General features: G+C 35.6%; 1 protein-coding gene across 2 annotated transcripts in view; it reads right to left on the bottom strand.

Moving 5' to 3' along the window:
• LOC143256532 (hemocytin-like) overlaps positions 1 to 26,189 on the bottom strand; it is a 157,067-nt gene that overhangs the window by 119,781 nt on the left and 11,097 nt on the right. For both annotated transcript variants that reach the window (XM_076513879.1, XM_076513878.1), the window contains exons 4-21: positions 24,357 to 24,426; positions 23,850 to 23,971; positions 21,488 to 21,511; positions 20,630 to 20,696; positions 19,598 to 19,719; positions 18,747 to 18,842; positions 16,375 to 16,563; positions 15,067 to 15,404; positions 13,932 to 13,965; positions 11,168 to 11,541; positions 10,712 to 10,877; positions 9,828 to 9,961; positions 9,042 to 9,201; positions 7,348 to 7,579; positions 6,571 to 6,871; positions 3,726 to 3,812; positions 1,609 to 1,921; positions 577 to 747 (exon numbers count right to left, since the gene is read on the bottom strand). In XM_076513879.1, the coding sequence (XP_076369994.1) occupies positions 577 to 747; positions 1,609 to 1,921; positions 3,726 to 3,812; positions 6,571 to 6,871; positions 7,348 to 7,579; positions 9,042 to 9,201; positions 9,828 to 9,961; positions 10,712 to 10,877; positions 11,168 to 11,541; positions 13,932 to 13,965; positions 15,067 to 15,404; positions 16,375 to 16,563; positions 18,747 to 18,842; positions 19,598 to 19,719; positions 20,630 to 20,696; positions 21,488 to 21,511; positions 23,850 to 23,971; positions 24,357 to 24,426 (3,000 nt within the window). The remainder of the gene's footprint in view (positions 1 to 576; positions 748 to 1,608; positions 1,922 to 3,725; positions 3,813 to 6,570; positions 6,872 to 7,347; positions 7,580 to 9,041; positions 9,202 to 9,827; positions 9,962 to 10,711; positions 10,878 to 11,167; positions 11,542 to 13,931; positions 13,966 to 15,066; positions 15,405 to 16,374; positions 16,564 to 18,746; positions 18,843 to 19,597; positions 19,720 to 20,629; positions 20,697 to 21,487; positions 21,512 to 23,849; positions 23,972 to 24,356; positions 24,427 to 26,189) is intronic.

Below are 26,189 nucleotides of genomic sequence, written 5' to 3' on the forward strand. Positions count from 1 at the left end.
CCCTCAAATTAAAGTTCTTATAAGTAGGTTTAGAATAAATCAGTCTATGAGACCTTGGATGTGATGAAATACATCACTCGAAAGTGTTGAGTCCAAAACTGAAATTAAACCTGAAATACATCGGATCTGTGAGCTAATAATGCGTATTTGGAAAACAACTCAGATCTGTTCTATGAGCCGATCAGTCGCGACTAAAATTGAGTTCTATAATCATTATAGTTACCTTCGAAAATAAGAGAAATGGCACGTGAAACAGTATCACGTGAAATAATTAGAAACTTCTATTTTTTGAAAACTAGATATTAATGTTTGTTATCTAGCGACGTTATTAATACAGTTCTATCACGAACTTGTTCGGACTATATAAAGGAGCCGCTACAGGGGTCACAAGTGTATACACATTTTACTTTCAGAAAAATAAACTTTCTTGAAATGGAGAGAAAAAACAACTTCATCTCCTAATTACTTCTTAGGGTTTGATGTTTAATGACCAACATTTGATTAAGTACAGACATTGTTTTATAAGATACAAATAGAAGTGTGAAAAGTGTGTTAAATATTGTATTAATTACATACCACACTCCGGCATGTGAGGTCTCCAGTTCACGAGAATCTTTTGTCGGCTGCACGCTTCGGCGTAATGTGCTATAGCTGAGCATGCGCAGCTTTCCAGTTCTTCTTCACAAGCACAGACATCGTATAAACACATTTCATAATACGGGGCAACAGCGACATGCTGATGACAAGCTGTTTGTAAAGAAAAGCAACGTATACGATTAAGCCTACAAATGAATTACATCTCTCTTTGGAATATTAAATCCCGACTTACTTCTAAAGGAACTGAAATTAACTTCGTGATTTGAGCTAGAGACTGTCTCTGAATTCTGAATTAATTTGTATTCGCAATTGTTAAACTTATACAAAACACACGAGATAATTTACACTTTAAAAAAATGTAATACGACAAAAGAAACTTTGGAAAAAGGTCTACTCAGTCGTGAATACAACGATTTCAGCGCACATAGAGACCCTTAGAATTCAGATATAATTGTTTATAATTTTGAACTACTGACGACGGGAAAGGCACCATCAGCCCTCAAAAGGGCTTTGATGCGAATAACGAAATTGACTGTAACTCTTATGACACTCTTACAGATGAATGTGCAGTGCGAACCCTGGTGGATCTTATAATACACAGCCTAAAACACCATCCTTTTCTCGCCCACGGTAGCTTAGAATGAAATGTTTAACGTGCAATAAATAATTCTCTTTATTCAGAACATCTAATAGATGACGTGTTAAATCATTTTAATAGTTTCACGTGACTGGAAATTGACATATATAATTGTGTTGCCGGACATTCCTGCTTCACGGCTGTGACACTACGCTTCGTCTGTGTTCGTTACATGACAAGTTCTAAGTAATTATAATCTTCTGTTTTGTTGATTAATGTAGTAATGTAAGTGGTTTGTTGGAACGTAAATTAGTACCGTAAAGTTTCAGTAAATTAGTTTTAAGAAAATCTTAAGAAACATTTAAGTTTACATTTAATTATCTGGTCGTCCGAGGCAAAGTTAAGGACTGCCAATAAAAGACAAAGTTACTAACATTTAAAGATGTCTTCCACCATCTGCTCACACAGAGCCTCTCCAATCGCTTGCCTCTGTTGATTTCCATCACAAGGTGACATTGTTTCGTCTCCATGAAACGAATCAGGGCAATCTTCTTTCACCTTCCACTTGTTCCCAAAGTCAACAGGATTTGTTTCTTTATCGCCCTCTCGTGTCAAAAAGTCGTCAGCTTGATTACGGTTGAAAGTACCACAAAACCCTTCAGTTTGGCCATAAAGTGCAGGGGGAGCTTCAATATAAATTCGTCGTTTGCCATCCCAGTATACGGAAAGTCCATTGGAAAGTTTAGCCTGAAAAATAAAATAAAAACAAACAGATTCTCCCACAGTTTATACACACACGCACATCACTTTATTTTATCTTAATTATTTCTCCTTCTCGTTCTTAGCTTTCAAATAATTTGTTGTTGTTTTTTAATTTCGCGCATAGCTACACGAGGGCTATCTGCGATAACCGTCCCTAATTTAGCAGTGTAAGACTAGAGGGAAGGCAGCTGGTCATCACCTCCAACTCTTGTGCTACTCTTTTACCAACGAATAGTGGGATTGACCGTCACATTATAATGCCCCACGGCTGAAAGAGCAAGCATGTTTGGTGTGACAGGGATTCGAACTCGCGATACTCGGATTACGAGTCGCGTGTCTTATCTACCAGGCCATGTTAGGCCCACTTTTAAAAAAAAAAATACCCAGTTATATAACAAAATATTATAATTTCATTACGTGTTTGGCGAATAAATAAGAAAACTGAAAAAAAAAATTAGTGATTGTAATTAAACATTACAAATGTGTCTTAATATTTATATTTCTATTAGATGTTAACGAACGATTTTTATAAGCGTGAACAAACAATTGATTTTGCGAGTAGTGAAGGCAGCTAATTAAATGTACCCTCCGCTCGCCCTTTTTTCGGCCGAATAGCGAGAGTTGACCGACATTCTTAAAGTGCACTATGGAACCCAAAGTGCGTAGCACATTTTAATGGCAATGAGCTATGAACCCTAAATCTTCGGATTCACAGGTCAGATACATAGCCACTAGGCCACACCTGACCCAAGGACAAATAAATTTGATTTTGGGGAGTCACTGAGAAGATAATTCCAATATAGAAGAATACAGCAATATTTAGAGAGAGTAAAAAATGACAGATATCTCAACATAAGCTTAGAATGTCCGTTTCTCACACAATTATCAAAGCATTATGCTAAATCTACCTGGAATATTTTGATCGAACATTTTCCCATCGCAAACAATGTAACACTTAAAAAAAAAAAATTAACCGTTTTCGAAAAAAAATGAGAGTGTTTTTGTTAAACCTGACAAAAGTGTTAAAAAATACAAATATTTACTATTAACTGCACAAATTCACAAACACATACATAGAGATATTAAACGGAAAGAAACGTTTCTAGGAAGGAACTGAAAGAGTCGATAGATGACGCTGTGTTATTTGACAAATATTTCGGGTGTCTCGGATTCCAACATTATATGTGGTGAGTTTGTCTGTTTGTTATAAAATATAAAGCTACACAGTGGGCTATTTATGCTGTGTGCATTATGGGTATCGAAACTAAACTTTTAGCGTTATAAAGCCGTTGACTTATCGCTAGTCTGCAGACTTAAAACACTGAGATCAGCAGATAGTTCAATGTGGCTTTGTTCTAAAATAAACAAACAAATTTACTAATAAGCCACATGGAGGATACATTTGCACGAGGCTAAATCGTTTATGATTTGACTTAATTTTCGAACAGCAAGATGTTGTGTTCTTTATTTATTAATAAGCACAAAGTTACACAATGGGCTATCTGGGTTGTAACCACGACAGGTGTCTAAACCAAATTTTTAGCGTTCTAAAACACGTTTGGAAGAAATACATCTTAGACAGCATTGTTTATATCATCTTACCTCCAACGAGGAAGTGTCATTCTATTACTGTATGATTTCTTAAATTAATAATTTAAAACATCATTATCCGTGAGTTTTCACCAAACGTTATTAGAGAAACCATAATTAAGTTACAAAACTATTAATTCTGCTAATTTATAACTATTATATTTGAATTTTCTCTCGAAAGGCAAAACAGAACACTTACCTGGAGATATTGAGCAGAGATACGTGTTACAAAGATACCAGGGGCAGTGAGCGGTAAGAACGTGATGTCTTCTCCATTTACAATAACCTAAATATACAGAAATAACCCTTTGTTATCTAAGTGAAATACCGAGTTTTATTCTTTGGAGAAGTACCGCTGTAGACGTTAATGTCGTGAACAAACTGTTTATAAGTCTAGGCTTAGCTGAAGTTGAAATAAATATAAAATTCCAAATAATATTCATCACACAAAATAACTGAATTAAAATTACAGTCCGTAATACTTGAACTGCGATAGGGCAGAATAATTGTTATATAATAACGCTAGCCATCTTATCAGTTCATTTTTTATGCAAATAATGTGATTTCGAGTCTTATGTGATTTAGAATGCAAACAACCGAACATTCAGTACAGACTGTGTATATATATTCATGTGTAACAAAGACAGTTTCGTACTTTTACGTTCTACGACATTTCACTTCGATGAGTACAGTTATCACTAACACAAAGCAAAATCTGTTACCAATGTTTCACGATCAATATCAGAGTGTAGTTATGATTCTAAAATACCCTTGAACGTTTCTTAGAACGCGCTGTTTACATAACATTCTTTCTGTCTAAAGGCACTTGACATACCAGTGCGCATCCAGACCACTCCATTTTTCCAGTTTCTTTTTTCTTCAAGAAATTTCCTGACAAGTGTATCACGGTGTGGTGGACATTATTATTTATTAGATTGAAGTCAGAGCAAGGGTCAATAAACGGTAACGTAAAGGGTCAAAATATAAAGGCCCTGTAATGTGTGAAATAAAGAGTACCATTATGTAAACACTGATATATCTACCACTGCCTGTTTCTTCTAAAATCATGCTTCAGTCAGACCCAACTAGGTGTGTCACCTTTATGTATGAAATTGGAAGTTTTAAATTATTTACAGAATAGTATACACGTATTTTCTGGCTGCACGGTGAACCAGAACTCGTCTGAAAAAGAACCATTGCTACACATGTTCTTATTTTGATGTTGCTACCATTATGGGGAAGTCGTTTTGTGCCTCGATATGAGAGAAATGCAATTTAATGGGTAGCTAATTGCGGCTGCGAACATTTGATTTAAATTAGGAGTAAGTACCATACGATTGCAATTAGGCAGAATTGACATTGTTGGACTGTTTGACTCGATTCGTGAACAATTATACTGGGTTACGGGCTCACCAGTTCTTCTGAATAAAGCTTAAAGTTAATTAAAGTTGAAATACTAATAACGTTAAACAAGTTTGTTAAAATACGTATATAATATTGTGTTATCAATCGTTATTCATTCAAAACATAAAAATTACACTTTATCAACTTTATCTAATTCACACCATCTCAGTTTCATTCAGGCAGCTTGATTTGAAAACCATCTCAACCACTGCCGTATCTCAGATGGGCTGATGAGCCTTGTTATTGGGAGAAAGTTCCTCAGCGTTGAATATATGAGTTGTAATGTGGTTGACATATTATTATAAATTTTTCTTTAGCCACGCTTATAAGATAATAGAAATTGAATGCAGTTCCACATTCTGCTGAAAACACTGTGAGACCTTTTTAATTAACTAGTCCAAATCAGTATGTCGTTCGATTGTTTGTGTTGAATTTCGCTCAAAGCTACACGAGGGCTATCTGCGCTAGCCGTCCCTAATTTAGCAGGTTAAGGCTAGAGATACGGCAGCTAGTCATCATCACCCACCGACAACTCTTGGGTTAATCTTTTACCACTGAATAGTGAGATTGACTGAAACATAGTAACGCCCCCACGGCTAAAAGGGCAAGCATGTTTTCGTGTGACGGGGATTCGAACCCGCGACCCTCAGATTACGAGTCAAGCACTCTAGTTACATTTTCATGTCAGGTGTGATGTAGATCGAAGGCTCCTCTAATGGTTTTTTAACAAGTAGCAAAACACCTAAGTGTCCTTTTTTGTGTGTACGAATACTATATACGTATATATACATAGCACGAGCTGAATAACCAATAATTTATGTTTCTCTCAATCAGATGTCTAATTTAGATAACAAGGGAATTGTTGACATTTCCTTTTCATAATAGTTTAACTTTGTTTTACGTATAATACCACAAGTTTGACTTGTCAAATTATTTTGTGTCACGTTTTATATCTTTAGAGGGTTAAATTAAATAAGTTGTCAGGGATAAGTTTCTTTTTTCTGTCTAACAAATAACATATGCGTGTGTTTATAAGCGTGCGCGTGCAGCTAAGTTTATATAATATAATGTATTATTATTTTTGTGTCTCGATGTTTAATAGTTTAGAGAGTATTCTTGTAACATGAGTAACATGTAACATATAACATGAGATGTTAGGGTATTTTTATTGTCAAATAAATGCTTTCGTAGTCACTGAAATTTCATTTCAATTTGCCTCCATAATTATTATTTTTTTGTATGTATTGATAGTTTTTACGAAAATTACCATCAGATGGCACTAACTACTACACTTTACGTTGCTAAAATAAATGTGCAGAAGGAGGAATGCACACAAATTTGCACGGCATGACCAGGTGGGTTAAGGCGTTCGAATCGTAATCTGAGGGTCGCGGGTTCGAATCAGAGTCGCACTAAACATGCTCGCCCTTTCAGCCGTGGGAGCGTTATATTGTGACGTTCAATCCCATTATTCGTTGGTAAAAGAGCAGCCCAAGAGTTGGCGGTGGGTGTTGATGACTAGCTGCCTTCCCTCTAGTCTTACACTGCTAAATTAGGAACGGCTAGCGCAGAGAACCCTCGAGTAGCTTTGCGTGAAATTTTAAAAAACAAACAAACATACAAATTAAAATTTGTCTTACCTCTAAGTTTTGTTTTAGCTTTACAACAGTGCCCTCTGGAGAGCGTATGTTCACAGATTTCATGCAGGAGAAAAAAGAGTTTCCTTTCTCTCTTCTTAAGTTACGAGCAGCCATGTCTCCTGTGCAGGCTAAGTTGTCTTCTTGAATAGTAAAGTTGTCATTGTAAACTAAGTAATAGGAGCAAGTGCCTTTAAAATCGTAGCGTTTACCATCAAAAGTAGAATAATGGAAAGAACCAGTGACGGAGCATAACGCAGGACAAATGTCTTTTGTACATATCCATTGACCACCCTGACATAAACTGTGAAACAAAGGAAACTTTCGAATGTTAGAATTTGTTTTACGGACAAAGAAGATTCACACTGAAAAAAAAAAAAATTATTCCCTGAAGTTTATGGAATATAGGTAAAAGTACTGAAATTGTGACAGAAATTACTAGATAAATGTACGTTTAGAGAGAAAAAAATCACTTTAATTCTAGAGGATTTAACTCTGGTTATCTTAAATTGCAATAGTACCGAAACTATTGGAAAAATGACGACAGAAATGTATATTTAGAAGAGAAAAACCAAACTATCAATTTTAATTCTAGAGCCATATTTCTGATTAATTTGCAATGTATTGGCACTGAAAATGTTATAAACCTAACCACAGAAATGTATATTTCGAGAGAATAACATGTATTTTAATTCTAAATCACTTCATTCAAGCTAACTCATCAGGATTGTCGGAACCATTTTATAACGAATTAGTAACTATAAAAAACAACTTCCATACCATGTATTACAGTCCTGCTGCATCTTTTCTCCACTAGCGTATTCTCGACCCTGGTGATCACAGGGACATTCTTCCTGAGAAATACATCGTCCCTTATTAAGCACCTTCCCACTTGGGCAGTGACAGCCATCGACACACCAATCTTGGGAGCAAGGAGGTTCAGGGTTCTGACAGGTTCTTTCACATGCTGAACCACATTGTTGGTATTCTTTTCCATTTTCACATGTAACGGCTATAGGTGGGAAAAACTTGACTTATTGGTTCATTGTTTTTATGTCATACAATATAATTTCACCATAAAAATTAAAATTGTTATGAGTAAATGATACGTTGCAACTGATATACAATGACTGACCACTTTAATGGGACTCCCCTATACATCCTCATATGTACAATACCAGTCTTACTTGTACATACGAGATAAACTGATCTGTCAAATGACTGTTTGAGTACTACAAATGTGGACATGAGTAATATCATAGTTGACTTGGAAGACCTCAAAAAAACGTGATATTATGTTACAGTCTATAGGCATCGTTATCAGTAATCGTGTTTGTACCCAACTATTCAAGATCATTTGCTATTAGGCCTTATTGACAGTATAAATCGAAAGAAGTACGTTTGTCATTAAGAAAAGCTACGAACGTCAATTGCTGCCGTGAAAAGACGACCTGATAGTCTTGCAAGATGAGACTTACAGCTGGCTGATGCTTTTTGACTGTTGTCAAGATTCGACTGGTCTCTCTAAACGTATCAACCAAAAGACGTTACAACCAGCCCAAAAATCCAGTTAGCTTTAATAAAATAAGGAAAGCACGGTATCAGTTGACGAAGAATCACTAATGGCATTTAGTATCGTCTGGAGAGTCGTTTTTATTTATTTCTGTGCTCTAGGTAAAGTTAAAGTATCTAGAAAATCACCTGAGGGATTTCATCGTGCTTGCATTAATCCGACAGTGCAAAATGCCGGAAATAGTGTAACTGTGTGGGGTATCATATAAAATATCGAGACCTTCAGTTAATTTTAAAAAATAAATAACATCCAGAATGTACCTGAATTTTGTTGCTAATCATTTTCATGTAGATGGACAAGAAATCTTCCTAGATAATAAAAAAAAATCGATCATGCTGGTAATTTCCAAACCTTTCTTTCTTTTTTAAAAGAACAGGGCAGCGACTTTAGTAATCTTTGTTGGTCACGTAGGACAATTAACGTATTTCGGTCTGACTGAAAATCTTCTGTAATATCTTAGAAACCTAATTTATTACAACTGCCAAATTTTAAAAAAGTTTGAAGAATATACTCCTCCAAAAATTAGCTAAAGCGAAACAAAACTATTTACAGTTTTTGTATGTGTGAAATATTGATTTAAGTTAAAGACTTCATTACTGTGAAGGGAGGTAGCCAATATACAGGGTGGCCCGTAAGTCCCAACCCATCCATATATCTTATGTATCCAATGTATCTGTGTGCTGTCCCTCATTCTCGCTGCATAATATTATGCGACGCCATGTTCTTCAAGTGTAAATGGGCTTACATTGGCCATATTTCTCTGAAAGAAAAGAAACAAATTTATAATACATGCGTAATTGAATATAACATAATAACATATGGATGGGTAGGGACTTACGAGCTACCCTGTAGAATACGCAATTAACTGTAGTATAAATCATCGTTTAAGTTGTGTACTTACGACAACTGTCTCTTGTCCGCCAGGCTTCATTCAGTACGCCACCTAACCGGAAACATTCTCTGAAATATTCAGCCATGCTACTGCATTCACAGTTCTGACTGTTAGACTGGGAACAGCAGTCCTCCTGGCAGGCTTCATAGTACAGCTGAGAATCGATAAGCTATAAACAAACAAGAAAAGTTCCATTTATTAAAAGAATGAAATTTCCTCTTCCAATTTATATATAACACTTTGAGAGATTTGGAGTTTGCTTTGAATCTCCGAAGTTATAAATAAAAACTTATATTAATTCGAATACCTTTCCTTCTCAGTAAAATAACATGGCAGCATGTTTACATTTGTTACCGAGTTTTTAATGTCATGTTTCGTTATGAGAAATACGAAGAAAATCATAAAGACCCAATCATAGTAAAAACTGCATAAACGTCATATAACAGCTATTGAAGCTGGAGCGCTATTTCACAAAATACTTTGGGAGAGGGAGAGAAAAGGTGAATAAATAACTTCCTAAGAGTGTGGGCCTTAATCTAGAGCATAATTTATGTGTATGTTTTAATTGGGCCTGATTAGCAGTGTTTGAGCAAAACTCTGCCATGACATATGTTGACCCTTAGCGATGTTTGGAGGTCGTCACTATCACCCTAAAATCCTTCATTTTTTGTAAACAATTAAACAAACAAAACGTTCTGAGTAAAGATTTCAAAAATATACCAGATGTTATACTTATTTAGAAACATTCACAACGTTGCTAAAAGGCGAAACGTGTATTTTAATCAACTAACGTACCTTGTGACAGGAATCAAATCGTTTGTCAAAAATGGAGAAACATTTTTCCGTGGCTCGTTCTGATTGTTCTCTGTTGGTAACGGTGTTATAACGACAAGATTTCCTTTCAGCCACCGGATCGTTACATTCTTGTCCTAAATAACAAGGTAGAAATGTTATATTAGATTTTTTCAGAACAGATTGTACGAGATTTGAAGTGTTCCTGAAGTGCTTGAGTGGACGACGTTTCGGTTTCTGTGCTGAGGCCTTTGTCAGACCCTTAACACTTCAACACAGAGAAGGAAGGTGTAATCCGCAAAATACCAGATACGGTATATTAACCTGTTGACTGCCAAGTATTTCAGCTGTTACAATACAACTCTAATGCTTCTTCATTTTGTATCTTTTTCGTGACAGCATTTTGGATCGAAAGTGAAACAATTTGTAAGTAGGTCAAATGCATGTATGGTGCTGAGATCTAGCGTCGAAGTTAGGCATTATTCAGAACGAATTAACTCGTCCGTGGCACTGTGTTACCGATCGGCTTGGACGAGTTTTCTCGTCTACGGCACTGAACAGATTAAACTTACATTAAACAACTATAAATCTTAGAATCTGTTGAACACAAAACATCGGTAACACAAACGTCGCCCTCTACATTTATATATATGTGTTTTGATTACAACAGACAGTCGTCCATTCCAGTGTACTCATCACGAATGCTTTGTCTAAACAATCAGTCAACTAATCGTAAAAAGTTACTTAATAACTCAAGTAAACAGTCGCAGAATATCACGAATCCTTTGCAAAATGTAAAAATAATTAATTAATTGAACAATGAAGGAAGCAAGATTTTAAAAATGATAATTTAGGAGATTTGTGGAGAAGGAAAAGACTGAACTCACCCTCAGTATCAAGTGGTACTTTCCAACTATTTCCAAATGTAACTGGATCCCTAGCAACTGTTCCATCAGTCATTTCAAAATCGTTGTTGATGATGTCATCGTAACGGCCGCAAAGACCACAAGTTTTTTGAAACAATGATTTTGTGATCTCGATTAATACGATATTCTGTAAAAGATATTTTAAAAAAATTATAAAAAGTTTTGAAACAGGTTTAGTTGAGGTAAAACATCGCCTTTAAATCTCAAAAACATGTAAAATATTTATAGAAGTAAATTAGTTACCACAAACAATGTAATTTGAAAATTTGTTTGTTTTAAATTTCGAGTTTCTGTTTCTTAATTATAGGTACTTTGACTGTAATAATTAGGTGTTCGATACTTCACTTCGCACTTTACTTTTGTTGTAAGTATTATTTTATTAAATTTGTATTAAGCTATTGTTTCTAATAATCTGACCTGGTCATCCAACCAGAGGGTAAATCCAAGAGATCCCCGGATGAGAACGTATTGTGCTACTTTCTGAAATATCAGTCCATCTGAAGTTGACGGCACCGAAAGTTGTTCACCGTTCCTAGTCACCACAAAACCAGCAGTGGTTGGAGCAACAACATATTTTTTTTCTCCGATATCTAGCCCTACACTTCTTCTGCAGTTGTGGACGTCTTCTGAACAGCCAGGATCGTGGTACAGAATGATGGAGAAAGTACTGTCTACGCAGTCTGCGGCGAGAATATAGCTGCAGCTTCCGGGAAAATCATACAATCGGCCGTCAAATGTCCGAAAGTGCACATCTCCCCAGGCGGCGCAAGTCCCACTAGAAACCAAAATCACTGCAAATAAACAAACAAACAAAAACAAACTGAAAAAATGTTTCGTGATTATGGTACAGCTTTTAAGAATCAGTTGTGCTGGTGGATCTAAATATTTACCATAGAATTTCATCCTTTAAACGTGTAACATTGTAGCATTTATAGAAAGGATGGTCCTGGGAACAGAATCGAAATATTGTAAATAAAAGAAATCTTAATTTGGTATAAACTCGTATAATATATACATGTGTGTGTATGAATGAGGTCTAAGTAATTATTGATCTAAAGATTTTGTTATAGTACAGAAAACATAAAACAAACTATCATTTATATTCACACCATCCTGCGAATGTTGTAAACACCTGATTACATACATCGGTGTCTGAGGTTTTTAAGTGGTTTAGTAGTAGATGTACATTATTGTTAAATGTATACTGATCATATAAGCCATGAGCACTGAGCTATTTGTTTGATTAAGGTTAGGCACAAAGCTACACAATGAGCTATCTGTACTCTGCCTGCCACGGATATCGAAACCCTGTTTCTAGCGTAGTACGTCCGTAGACATACAGTCATGTGAAAAAAAAATTAGGACACCCTATGAAAGCCTGAGTATTTTTGTAACATTTTTGGATATATAGATATTTAATCTCAATTTGAACAATACTGAGAGATTATAGGAATATAACTAAACAATTAAAACTGAAGAAAAGACTTTTCAAGATCTTCTGTAAATGTAATTCTACAAAAATGCATGTTCTAACTGATGAAAAAGTTAGGACACTCCCACATTTATTCCCACTTAAAATGGCTCAACTCACACACAGGTGTATCACACCAGGTGCACATGATTAGAAGATCGTTACTCAGCATTTTGAATGAGGCTTGCCCTATTTAAACCTCAGACATTTAGTTTGGTGTTCTCCTGACTGTTGTAGTGAGAGTGAGTACCATGGTGAGAGCAAATGAGCTGTCTGAGGCCTTCAGAAAGAAAATTGTAGCAGTTTATGAGTCTGGTATGGGATTTAGAAAGATTCCAAAAGATTTTGAAATCAGCCATTCCACTGTCCGAAAAATAGTCAACAAGTGGAGGGCTTTCAAAACAACTGCCAACATGCCCAGGTCTGGTCGTCCAAGCAAGTTCACCCCGAGAGCAGACCGCAAGATGCTAAAAGAGGTCTCCAAAACATGTCATCACAGGACCTACAGCAGGCTCTGGCTACTGTTGATGTGAAAGTGCATGCCTCTACAATCAGAAAGAGACTGCACAAGTTTAACTTGTATGGGAGGTGTGCAAGGAGGAAACCTTTGCTCTCTAAGAGAAACATCAAGTCCAGACTGAAATTTGCCGGAGAGAATGTAAACAAAGACCAGGACTTCTGAAATAATGTTCTTTGGACAGATGAGTCCAAAACTGAATTATTTGGACACCAGAACAGAGGACATGTTTGGCGTAAACCAAATACAGCATTCCAGGAAAAGAACCTCATACCAACTGTGAAGCATAGAGATGGAAGTGTCATGATTTGGGGCTGCTTTGCTGCAGCAGAACCTGAACAGCTCACAATCATAGAATCCACCATGAATTCTACTGTGTATCAGAGGGTGCTTGAGGAACATGTGAGTCATCTGTAAGAAAATTAAAGCTTAAGCAAAACTGGACCCTGCAACACGACAATGACCCAAAACATACCAGTAAATCCACCAAGGACTGACTGAAAACTAAGAAATGGAGAGTCTTGGAATGACCGAGTCAAAGCCCAGATCTTAATCCCATTGAAATGCTGTGGGGTGACTTGAAACCCCTCAAACATCTTACAGCTGACAGAATTCTGCATTGAGGAGTGAGGCAAACTTTCTTCAGACCGATGTCAGAGACTGGTAGATGGCTACAAGAAGCGTCTCAATGCAGTTATTTCAGCCAAAGGGGAGTAACACTAGTTATTAGAGGTTAGGGTGTCCTATCATTTTCTCAGTTAGAATATACATTTTTGTAGAATTACATTTACAGAAGATCTTGAAAAGTCTTTTCTTCAGTTTTAATTGTTTAGTTATATTCCTATAATCTCTCAGTATTGTTAATATTGAGATTAAATATCTATATATCCAAAAATACACAGGCTTCATAGGGTGTTCTAAGTTTTTCACATGACTGTACAACTGTGCTACTAGAAAGCAGAATTGTACTGAACGGTTTGTTTGTTTGTTTTGAAAGCTACACGAAGACTATCTGCGTTAGCCGTCCATAATTTAGCAGTTTCAGACTAGAGGGAAGGCAGACAGTCACCACCACCCATCGCTAACTCTTAGGTTACTCTTTTACCAACGAATAGTGGGTTTGACCGCTACTTTATTATGCCCCGACCGCTAAAAGGGTGAGCACTAAATGGTAAAAAGTTCTTTACACTCACCTTCTTCAAGTTGTTGTTGCTTGTGACTTGAATCCTGAAAAAAAAAAAACAGAAGAAAAGGTTTGATGAACTAAACATGATCCAGGAATGTGCGTGTTTATTAAACCTTTTAACCCAGAGAAAATTAAACTGTTCTACTGTTCTACTGTTTATGTCAAACAGATGTTTCGGATTTTTACCTTTGTAAAACTTTGGAATGCTTTCCAACGAATTTGTAATTATAAATCCAACAGGTGAAGTACAATTGAAACAGTTTCATTACATTTGTATAGAAGCTACGAGGTTAAACTTTTTTATTTGTTTTTAACATAAAAAACATAATTTTGGGATTTAACTAACACACACAAATGTTTAAAAACTCACAATTTTTAATACACAATTCTAAAAAGACGGCAATTTCCTGTCTCAAAAGTAGAATAAAATACAAATAACTTACTATATAAGAGTAAATTAATTAAAAACCCGATAACACTGGAAAAAAGTTTTGATTTGTTTTGAATTTCGCGCAAAGCCATATGAGGGCGATCTGTGCTATCCGTCCCTAATTAAGCAGTGTAAAACTAGAGGGAAGGCAGCTAATCATTACCAACCCCCGTCAACTCTTGGTCTACTCTTTTACCAACGAATAGTGGGATTGACCATCACATTATAATGCCCCCTCGGCTAAGAGGGTAAGCATGTTTAGCGTGACGGGGATTCGAACCCGTGGCCCTCAGATAACCAGTCTAGTGCCTTAATCACCTGGCTATGCCGGGCGAAAACAGTCTTATCCACTCTACATGTTTACATGTATATCAATGTGTCACCATGATTTTCAATTCTGTAGAGTAAATTATTGGTATTTTTTGTACTTTTTAAGACTGGAATCTGTTTTATTTTAAGAATTGTGTATTAACTAATTGTATTTAAAACATTCGTGAGTTTGTTAAACATAGAACGTTACGCAAGTGCCAAATGAATTTTAAAAATAACTCGAAACTATTTAATCGAATTTTATTTACAATTATTTCTCATACCACCTCGTCATGTACGTAGTTTAATAGTTCAAGAGCCAATGGTCTTTGAAATGAATCATATTTTTCCGTGGATTATTATAAAAGAAAAGCAATCGCTCTTATGAGGTGAATTTCCTTACTTCAGTCTCTTGTTGAGGAGTTTGGTGGTCAAATGGATTCCAAAAGTTCCCAGTATCTTGGTTGCCCTGACCTGACTCGACATTAAACAGTTGAATTGGTTGTTCTACGTGTTCCTGTCCAGGAATTACGTAGTTGGGCTGGTTTTCGTTATTCAAGGAGTAAACTTCATGTTGGGGAAGTTGGGACTCTTGCTGATTGTTTCCCAAATTACCAAGTTGGTTTAAAAGAGCTTGAATAGAATCTTCACGTTCATACAAATTAGTATCTAACCCGTTGAGAATGCCAAAATAATCATTATTTGTTTCCCTTGTTTCTTGTTGTACTTGCTGTTCCAACTCTGATGAAAAAGGAAGTGATTTTTATACAGCCCAAGTTTAGTAACAAAATTATAACTTACAAACAAAAACGTGTTTAAACTGTTCTAATACGTTATGCAATCATTTAAGTTCCTTGGTGGCTCAGCGGTAATGTTGTGGGCTTCAGAACTCTAAATATCGAGTTTCAATACTGCGGTGGGCAGAGAAGAGCCAGCCCATTACGTATCTTTGTCCTTAACAATAACAACTGTTTACTAACAGTTACAAATTTGACACCATTAGGGACTGATTGTGTAAAATTAGTCTTTGTTTAATTTTGTTCAAATATAAAAAAATACCAAACCGAAAGCCTGACAATAGACTTTTGTGCTACAAAAATTGTTTTGCCTGCGATTATTTATATTGTTATTAAATTGATTTTACAGTAGTTCGAAATTAACCAAATTGTAAGATACTGTACGTTGCTTCGAAACGCTTGGAGTGTGGCGGGAAAACTTACAGTATTTATAAATTTATTCATTTTAAAACAAATTAATCATATATTAATGTTAATTTATGTAAAACGTTCGTAAAACATTACAGTTTATTTAATGAATTGTTTGTTTGGCGTTAAGCACGTTATACAGTGGGCGATATGTGCTCTGCCCACTACGAATATTACAGCCCGATATTTAGCATCCTGAGCCTGGAGAGTTACCACTGAACCACTTTGGGTTGGCTATAATTTTAGGATTAATACATCTCTGAAAACTTTTGACATACTTTTTGTCTGCAGTTTTAATCTAAAAATAGTCTTCTATAAGATTATATCTTTTGGAATTCGATATTTAATATTCAAGAGAAAATGTTAACGCAATGACTAGTCCATGTGGACTTTATATTTTTTTACAACCACTGTTCCCTGGTTCCTAAAATTGTTTCTTTCTCATCAAGCGAGAAAAGTTTAGAACCCTGATAAATACAAATGTAGAAGCTTTTGTTTTAACTGACCATCAATGCAGATTGGCGCATCTGATGGAAACCAGACACCTTCAGGATTGCATCGGTAAAAATGTGGGTTCGGATCATTAAACTTCATCCCTGTTGGACACTCAGCTTCACAAACTGTCTCTTCGGATGTATGGTTACAACGTAAACTTCCAACAAATTTTATACTATGAATATCACAGTTTGATATTGCTGGAAAAAATAAAATATAATAAATTTATTTTTTGTTTGGTTAACAGGTTATTTGACTCAACAATAACAACAAGATTTGGATAAGAAACATCATTGTGTTACTTTAATTAAAAGTTTTCTGGCCAGCCAGAGGTCTGCGGTCTCAGGTTATCTATTACGAGGCTTATGAGACTAGCGGTAGAGATTTTGAATTTTAATGTCCTTACCTTTGGCATGAAAAAAAAAACTTTGAATGATAATATAACTTGGTGTTAGCAGCTGTGAAGACCAATGTCCTATTTTTAACTGTTTCTGAAGTAACTATATAACTAAAGAAACCAAATACTGTAATCCAATTATGATATCTTCTCGCGTCAGTTGATGACAACATTAATTCAAACTACCAAAAGGCATTATTGTTAATACAGTTGTTTGTTATTAATATGTTCATACAGTTGTTTGGTGTTAAACAGTTGTGTACTAATGTATTCTAAAGACGGCTGGTATGGGTATTAAAACTTTAATTAAAGTACAGAACAACGTTTCGACCTTCTTAGGCCATCTTCAGGTTAACAAAGAGAGTTTGCAACTAACCATTGCCGAGCACATATCTTAGGAACGAGAGTGCATACGGATAGGATATTGTAGGGGGCGTTGCAGTTAGATGTTAGGACATTAATTAGTATGGGTATAAAGGTGTTCCTTTACGTTTGTTTAATTTTTGGTTTGAGTTGTTGCGTAAGTAGGGCTTCTTTGATTTTAAGTTTGTTTATATTTGTTTCCCTACTTAATATCTGGGTGTTTTCTATGGTCATGATGTGCTTATTTGATTTTCAGTGTTAAAAAAACGTGTGAAGGTGTATTTTGTGTTCTTTGAATCTAGTTTCCGTTTTTCTGCTTGTTTCTCTAATATAGAAGTATTATCAGTTGTTGCATTGTATTTTATAAATAATATTGGTATTGTGTTTGTCTTGCACTTAGTAACGAAACATAGAGACTGTGGTTAAATTGGTGTTGAAATTGAAAGTTTAATGTGCTCGTGATTATATACTTTTACACCGGTCAAGGAGAAGTTTTTCACAATTCTTCTTCAATTATAATTTAGGCCTATTTGTATTTAGTGGCAATATGTAATAACGATGATACTGCTCCAATGTTTAGTAAATGACATAATTCCCTCTGATTTCCATAATAAGGTTCATGAAACAAAGTGGTATTACACATGGGGAGTTTTGGATTTCTTGAACTCACAAAATAACAAGGCATAAAGACTAACTGTACAAAATGTCCTGATGCTTCTAATACAGAGGCGTAGCCAAGGGGATTCGTCCCCCCCTGAAAAATTTAGGCATATTGATCACATACTACTTTTCAGCTTTTATATGTAATAAACTCGTTTTGTATCATTTACATAAAAAAATCTGTAAACGCTATTATATTTGATTTGTTAAAAATATATGAATTTAAGCTTTTTACCTTACTTCCTTTCCTTAACATTTTCGCCCCCCTCCCTCCCTCATGGAAAACCTGGCTATGCCACTCTTCTAAAAATGTTCCAAGCGTTAAAAGTAGTATTATGCATAACAAAACTGCGTCCTTTGGAAACTTCAAGTTAAATAGTTATATTGGAAATGGTTTAAAATATCACATTGGGCAAGATAGATTGAAACACATATCAGGCTAAAATATCATACTATGTTCTTTCATTTTGCATTCCGTTTAAATCTATTTCTCGCATGCTGACAGGACACTCTCTTTGTTTCTGGCTCTGTGGATATAATATCAAAGTGAGGAGACACTGAGTTCGTCTTGAAGTTTAAATGACTGTTAGTCATGAAACTTTGTTACATCGACACATTTAATCACGAGTTCACAGAACTGGTGTAAATAAATTGAAACTTTCAAATTTCAAATTAGTTTAATAAATATTATATTTCAACTCAATTTGTCGTTGTTTTTTCTATAACTTAAACATATAAGGTTGTTTCTGTCTATAACCCAATTCTAAGTAGGTTTTCATTTGTTTCTACCACATAATATTCATACGTTCTTGTTCGAAGCATGTTCATTTTTCCTATATTCTTGGTTATAATAAGTCCATTAAACCATTCGAGACGGTGAAAATGAAATACCCTTTATCCTCTGAGGGTGGCGGGAAGAAGAGTGAAAGTAATATAAACTTTTAACACCTTAAAGTTACTTACGATATTGACACAACTGCCCTCTGTATTCGGGTAAACATAAACAGCGGTTGGACGCAACACATCGTCCTCCATTTTGACACGGTGGGTCACACTGAGCTGTTGAAAGAAAAATAAAATAAAAAATAATCTTGCTTTATTGAGCAAATGAAAAAAATCACATTAAAAAATCCCGTTAAACGTGAACGACTAATAATAGAATGTTTTAAGTACAAAACCTTTGCATTATAAAACTTTTACAGCGTCAGTCAAAGAATATTTATTATGTGGTATTTTTATCCCGAAAGACACCTTAAGTGACACATGGAATAAAGAACCAGGTTAAAAACAATCCCGGGGTACAGGCATAGCCGTTTCTAACTTAGAACTGCTGGCCATATGGAAAACACATCCAGCCACATCGTTCACCACCTCCACTGTTACTTGTAATCCAATAAAAAATTTGTTTACCACTGTTAAACAATCTCCACAGCTAAAACTGTGGAGTAAGTTCGGTGAAAAATCGCAGGTTCGAACCTTGGATATTTCGCTTCGCAGTCCATCACTCTAATCAACAGGATATACCAGGGCCATCGACGATTATTGTGAGTAAGATTTAATTACTTGCAAAGGCTTGTTTGTTTTTGAATTTCGCGCAAAGCTACACTACGGCTATCTGTGCTAGCCGTCCCTATTTCAGCAGTGTAAGACTAGAGGGAAGGCAGCTAGTTATCACCACCCACTGCCAACCCTTTGGCTACTTTTTTACCAACGAATAGTGGGATTGACCGTCGCCCACACGGCTGAAAGGTGCGAGCATGCTGGGCCATTTGCGAAGGAAAATTGCATCGATGAATATCTTACGAGTAACTTACGTTCACAGTCAGGAAAGTTGTGTTCAGGTAACCACTGTCCTGTCCGCTGGTTACACGATAATGTCATCCGCAATGAGCCATCAGGAAATGTATAACCATCCTTGCAGTTGGCTTCACAAGTCCTAGTAGAAGCAGAATCAACATTGAATCTGTTAATGGCCCAGTCACTTGTTTAACATTAATAGTTTTATTTGATATTCTAACAGACCTCAAAAAGGTAATAATTATACATCTGAAATATTGGGAAAACAATTATACAGAATTATATTGAATGGGCTTCTAGCGAAATGATTAAATAAATTAGTGATGTTACTACATTTCAGACAAGTGACATTTTAACCTGTTTTATTAACATAGTCTGGTTTGAATTTTTGCACTTGCCGTCCTTACTTTAGCAGTGTAAGACTAGAGAAACGGCAGCTAGTCACCACCACCCACAGCCAACTCTTGGGCGATTATTTTGCTATTGAAACGGTAGTCATATAACCATTACACTTTCTGATTAAGACTCGTAACGTATAAGTAGCACAATTTGAAACTGAAAAGAAACACGTATTTTGCTCGGATAAAACGTATCTTATGTTGTACTTAAGTTAGCTGAAACATACAATATTCTCATGTGCAAACAAAATGCACTTTCGGGTATTACATCATCTGTGTACTTGGTGAGAATGCGTTTCATCTGTCTATAGTACAGCTCAGAAGTTTGTTTGTTTTTAATTTCGTGCAACTCTTAGAGTACTCTTTTACCAACGAATAGTGGGATTGACAGTCACAATATAACGCTTCCACGGCTGAAATGGTGACCATGTTTGGTGTGACGGGGACTCGAACCTTCGACACTCGGATTACGAGTCGAGTGTCTAAACACCTGGACATGCCGGGCCTATTAAGATGAATAATTTGTAGTATATCAAACCTTTATCATTAGTTGAGAAACAAAGGGAAAATAATACGTTAATTGTTTTAAAATGTCAGTTTTTCTCTCAGCCAAGATATTGAAAAAAGTTTAAGTGAAATTAAGTTGATTACATTCGAAAAAAATCTTCTTCACACGTTATGGACCCCATCATAGGAGAAGGTGAATGTTCGCAGAGTCCTGTGGAGAAACAAAGTACTGGTTACAACTTATAAAAAATCAGGAGACTTATAGCGACAAACAAAATGACACAAAAACAAAACACAGTATTTGATCTTCCACAATACAAACATTAGATGAAAAATGTTATCTTATGGCTTATGGACACGCGTAACTGTCTACCAATATCATTATTGGCTGATAACACAACACAGGTGTCAGAAGCGAGAGTACTGTGGCATCTTACTTTTACATATTTTACTTACATAGCAATTGTATATTCTTACATCAGTTATCTGGGGATAATGTTCCCAGACCCCCTAAACTGAGCTACTCTTATTATGAAATCTGCATGCTAAGCTGGACACCCCCACTTTACATCTCTTTTCTACACCACTGTACGGGGTCAATCTTCGAGTCTTTTAAACCTATACTAATATCACTATAGCTAATGTCTAATTTTTGAAGATACGTAGGATATTCTCTGAGTCAGGTGATATTATTATAGGTCACAGAAACTAATCTATAAGTTTTCTAATATTCCACTAATACCGCCACAAACAACGCAAGATAATCTTTGAATCACTTGACACGTCATCAACAGATACACACTGATATACATGAAAGTGTTAACGTTTTAGGTTTAAGCAATTTGTGGCACGAGCGTACAATGAAACAACAACAATATAATATAATACTCCAATGAGTAGAAAAAAAAACTGTCACAAAGAAGCTAATCTCTTAATCGAATCAAAGCATAAAATGAAAATGTTTAATTCATAATCAAATTAAAACAAAATCTAAGTTCTTACCAAGCTTGTTTCCTCTTCCTGTTCCTGAAACACAGATATGATAAGAGCATTAAATATAGTAAACTGCGGTTTATAACTTCAGTTCGGAAATTATAAATAAGTTTTGCATCTAAGCCTAAATCTACTTGACATCAAAGACTAACATCCGGTAGTCAATTTATATTGTTTGTTTGTTTTTGAATTTCGCACAAAGCTACTCGAGGGCTATCTGTGCTAGCCGTTCCTAATTTAGCAGTGTAAGACTAGAGGGAAGGCAGCTAGTCATCACCACCCACCGCCAACTCTTGGGCTACTCTTTTAACAACGAATAGTGGGATTAACCATCACATTATAACGCCCCGCGGCTGAAAGGGCAAGCATGTTTGGCGCGACGGGGGATGCGAACCCGCGACCCTCAGATTACGAGTCGCACGCCTTAACACGCTTGGCCATGGCGGGCTATGCTAGTTTATATAGTAAGCAATCGTACTTAACCGTATTGTCGTCCTAGCAGGGCACGTAAGTGTAAACTATATTAGAGAGTATTTCATATACTCTATATACATCTTTGTAGTTTGACCGTTGACAGACTAATTTACTGATCCAAGAAAACCAAACTCCTGTATAGAAACAAAAGCGAGTAGCCCAAGAGTTGGCGGTGGGTGGTGATGACTATCTGCCTTCCCTCTAGTCTTACACTGCTAAATTAGGGACGGCTAGCACAGATAGCCCTCGAGTAGCTTTGTGCGAAATTCCAAAACAAACAAGCAAACAAACAGAAACAAAAGCGACCCCTATAAAAATCGATTAGGCTTAGCTTCTGGGCTGCATAACTATTGTAAGATAAAACAATAAAACTTCGAGAAATTTAATAAATAAAATTTTCTTAATTTGTAAACTAACCTTATCATTACAGAATAAGGCTTACATTCATGAATTAGACCAGTTTTTGCTGTTTTTTTCGTGTGCATACGTTTAAAATAATTTGATATAGTAACAGATTCTTAAAAATAACTTTACGTAAAACGAATAAATAGTTCTCGTTTTCTCCGCTATATAAATTGCTGGTGAAGATAAACATCCTTCAGGTTAAGTACACTTTTCCGAACAATATAAGTTACAGCAATAACCACTGAAAAAATCACCTCTCAAAATAACATTTTCAGACCATAGCGTTTGTCTTAAATATTGCGAAACAATTTTCACTCCAGTATTGTGAACCTCAAACGCTGTTATTTTGGTATAGCAACATAATGAATGAATACATTTTGCAAAATAAAAGTTTATTTGTTTTTTAATTTCGTGCAAAGCTACACAAAAGCTGTTTGTTCTAGCCGTACCTAATTTAGCAATGTGAGACTAAAGGGAAGGCAGCTAGTCATCACCACCTACCGCCAACTCTTATGCTACTCTTTTACCAACGAATAGTGGGATTGACCGTCGCATTATAATGCTTCCATAACTGAAAGGGCGAGCATGTTTGGTGTAACGGAGATTCGAAACCGTAACTCCGAATTACGAGTCAAACGTTTTAACCACTTGGCCAGGCCGTTAAATATTTTTAAAAAGTCTGATTTCAGAGAACTGTTTTTATAAAGTTTTTTATTATTATTAAACAGCAGTTTTGGTTGGATAACAGCTTAAATTGTCTGGCTCTTGTAACCTGATCAGATACTGGTATTTTCGGTTGATAGTAAATGTGGCTATATATATTAAACATATGTTGCTGGCGCGAGCTAAAACTTCAATATAATATGTATTAAACTGATTGGTTTGTCTTTGAGTTTTCAAAAATTTATAACGATGTATACTTCCGCGTGCAATAACAGCCATTCAGGCCCTTTAAGGGAATGCGGCACCTAACTACATGATACAGTGCTTAACGCTCTTTACCCTCTCTTCCCTTGCTGAGACTGATGTTTGTATTTTGCTTACTTTTACTGACACTATTGCTACTGCGATCACTTGTGACAAACAATGGTAACCAAGATGGTTGGCTTAATGTTTGTATAAACCCCACAATTACTGTGTGTAATACAATTTTAAACAATAGTTTGAAATCCAACTCTTTTAACGCATAGGAAAATACTATTGTGTTCAGAAGCTAGTAGAAATTGCCAATTGGAAAGATAACAGAATACCTGTTGTGTTTGTTTGCGTTATGTCAGGCATATAAAACAACATCATGTTGACACGATAATGTGATGCTATCCGTTGATGGAAATGTTAGCTGATTATTTGATTCATCGTTACATTAATATCCAATCGGATCAGATATTTTCTTAATACTTTATGTTAACTATTAGTATTAGTTGAACAGTTTCATTTGTTTTAGTTTGAACCTTACATTTACCAGATGTTTATAGCAACTTGTTTCACTTACGTTCACAATCCGGGAAAGTTTTCCGTGGACTCCATTTACCAGTCTGTTGATCACATTCATGAACTTTCTGTGTTGCCCCATCCGGAAAATAAAATCCCTGCATACACTTGGCCTCACATGTCCTAAGTTAATAATAAACCTGTCATTTTTACCATGCGAAACAAATGAATTTCCTTGTCTAGATTATCTAAGCCTCCTCCATGTATGAAAACCTTAACATTTCAAATAATTAGTTACATGCATAGTGTTACCTCTTCAGTTATTAAACTTATTATAAAAAAAAACAGTGACGTCACACGTGTTACTAAGTTAAAGGACATGTCGTATTTGTCAATTACCATCTAGTATTTTTAAGTAATCGTTTTCTGGATAACACACTCTTTTATTTAATAAACAAAGACAAATAAGAGAACACCACTTGTAGTTTCATAAACACGTGATTTTTCCTCGTAGGTATCCTAAATTTCTAATTATTTTCTTGAGAAAACAAGTAGTCGTGTTACTTACACTTTGTCCAAGTCGCCAGAACAAGAAATGGACGCAGCCATTGGAGAAGACAGAGGCGAACATTGCATTCCTGAAATAAATCAACAAGAAAGTAAACCTGAAACACGAGATTTATAAGTTAAAAGATTTCTCAATGTGTTCTTCTTACATATATCCTAAACAATAATTTAATCTAGAACGTAATGTATTACGTGGTACTAACATTGTAAGTTAAAAATACATTTACAATAAATAAATCTAAGATAACTAAATAACTACAGGGATACAGGTACACACACACACACACACATATAATTCTCATTTAAATACATTGTACTTTATAACATACATCTATGATGATCGAAATTGACTCATGGCCAGGTGGTTAAGTCACTCGACTCCTAATCGGAAGGTCGCAGGTTCGAATCCCCGTCACACTAAATATGCTTGCCTATTAAGCCGTGAGGACGTTATAATGTGACGGTAAATTCCACTATTAGTTGGTAAAAGAGTAGCCCAAGAGTAGGCAATGGGAGGTGATGACTACCTGCCTTTCCTCCAGTCTTACACTGCTAAAGTAGGAATGGCTCACGCAGATGGCCCTCAGGTAGCTTTGCGCGAAATTCAAGACAAACCTAACCATATTTATCAGAGAAAATGGTTGCCGTGGTTATTTATAACTCGAGAAAGCTTATTTTACTGTTGCATGTTAAAACAGCGGTTTCTCAACCTGACTCAATTTGATGAGCTAGAAAGGTACTGCATACGTGCAAGCATTGGGAGAAAAAGAACCAATTAAAAACCACGATTTCTTTCTGTTGAATAGAGATTCCAACCAGGTTAATTGAAAGTTTTTCCGAATCAGACCCATTCCAATCTCGTACGTCACATCACGTGGACACTGAAAGTCATCGACAAAACTTTGCTACTTTTTCTACGCTTCTTCTGATCGAATTTAGGAATACTGTTTCTAAGAATGTTTCTCACAGATAAAAACGATTTTAAACACATTTCAATGAAAGTTTAAGCAGTGGCTGACAAGTTGAATAGTTTCATATGGACTGTTCTTGATTGCTTTCTGATTGGGAAATGACCAACGTATTGGCATACTTCGTTTCGAAACGAGACATACATCAGTGGCAGTCTAGAATAAATAATTATAGTTATAACAGTTACATTGCACAGACAGTAAGCTTTTTGTCTCTATTGTCTCAAGGAAAATCTATAGAGCTTAAAGTGGTTTTTTAGGGTGAGAACCAACAAAACTTGATATTTCTGAGATATATTGGTATTAGTTGTGGTTTTAGATTTTTAGTGATAAAAAACGGATTAATGCATAGACTTATACGGCCCTGAAAGTCTTAGAGCCTCGAAATAATCTATTATAAAAACAATAAGAAACAAAGTAATTGGTTACTTTCTTAACAGTCCTACCCTTATTTGAGAAATACAGATAGGAGGTAGCGTTATAACATCCTAAATGACAAACACTTAATATTTGATATACCGGTTGTAATTTATAACAGTGTAGTATGTATAATGATACAAGGATATTATTCTCTGAGCTTGTGACATTCGTTTGCTTGTTTTTGTTTTAAGCTCAGCTCGGAACGTGCATACAATATTTGTGTGTGCACGTGAGACAGTCAGTTTAAAAAGTTTCTCATGATGTGGCAAAATATCAAAACGTCAATTTTCGCGAATAAAAGTTCATGCTGTTACAGACTAGTTAGCTCGAATAAACGGTTTGTAGGTTGTCCAGACGTTTTGAGTTATTATATGGCTTTGTTTGTAGAATTGGGTACAAAGTTACTCGAGGGCTATCTGCACTTGTCGTCTCTAATTGATAGACCA

This window comes from Tachypleus tridentatus, chromosome 7, assembly GCF_004210375.1.
Source record: "Tachypleus tridentatus isolate NWPU-2018 chromosome 7, ASM421037v1, whole genome shotgun sequence".
NCBI lineage: Eukaryota > Metazoa > Arthropoda > Merostomata > Xiphosura > Limulidae > Tachypleus > Tachypleus tridentatus.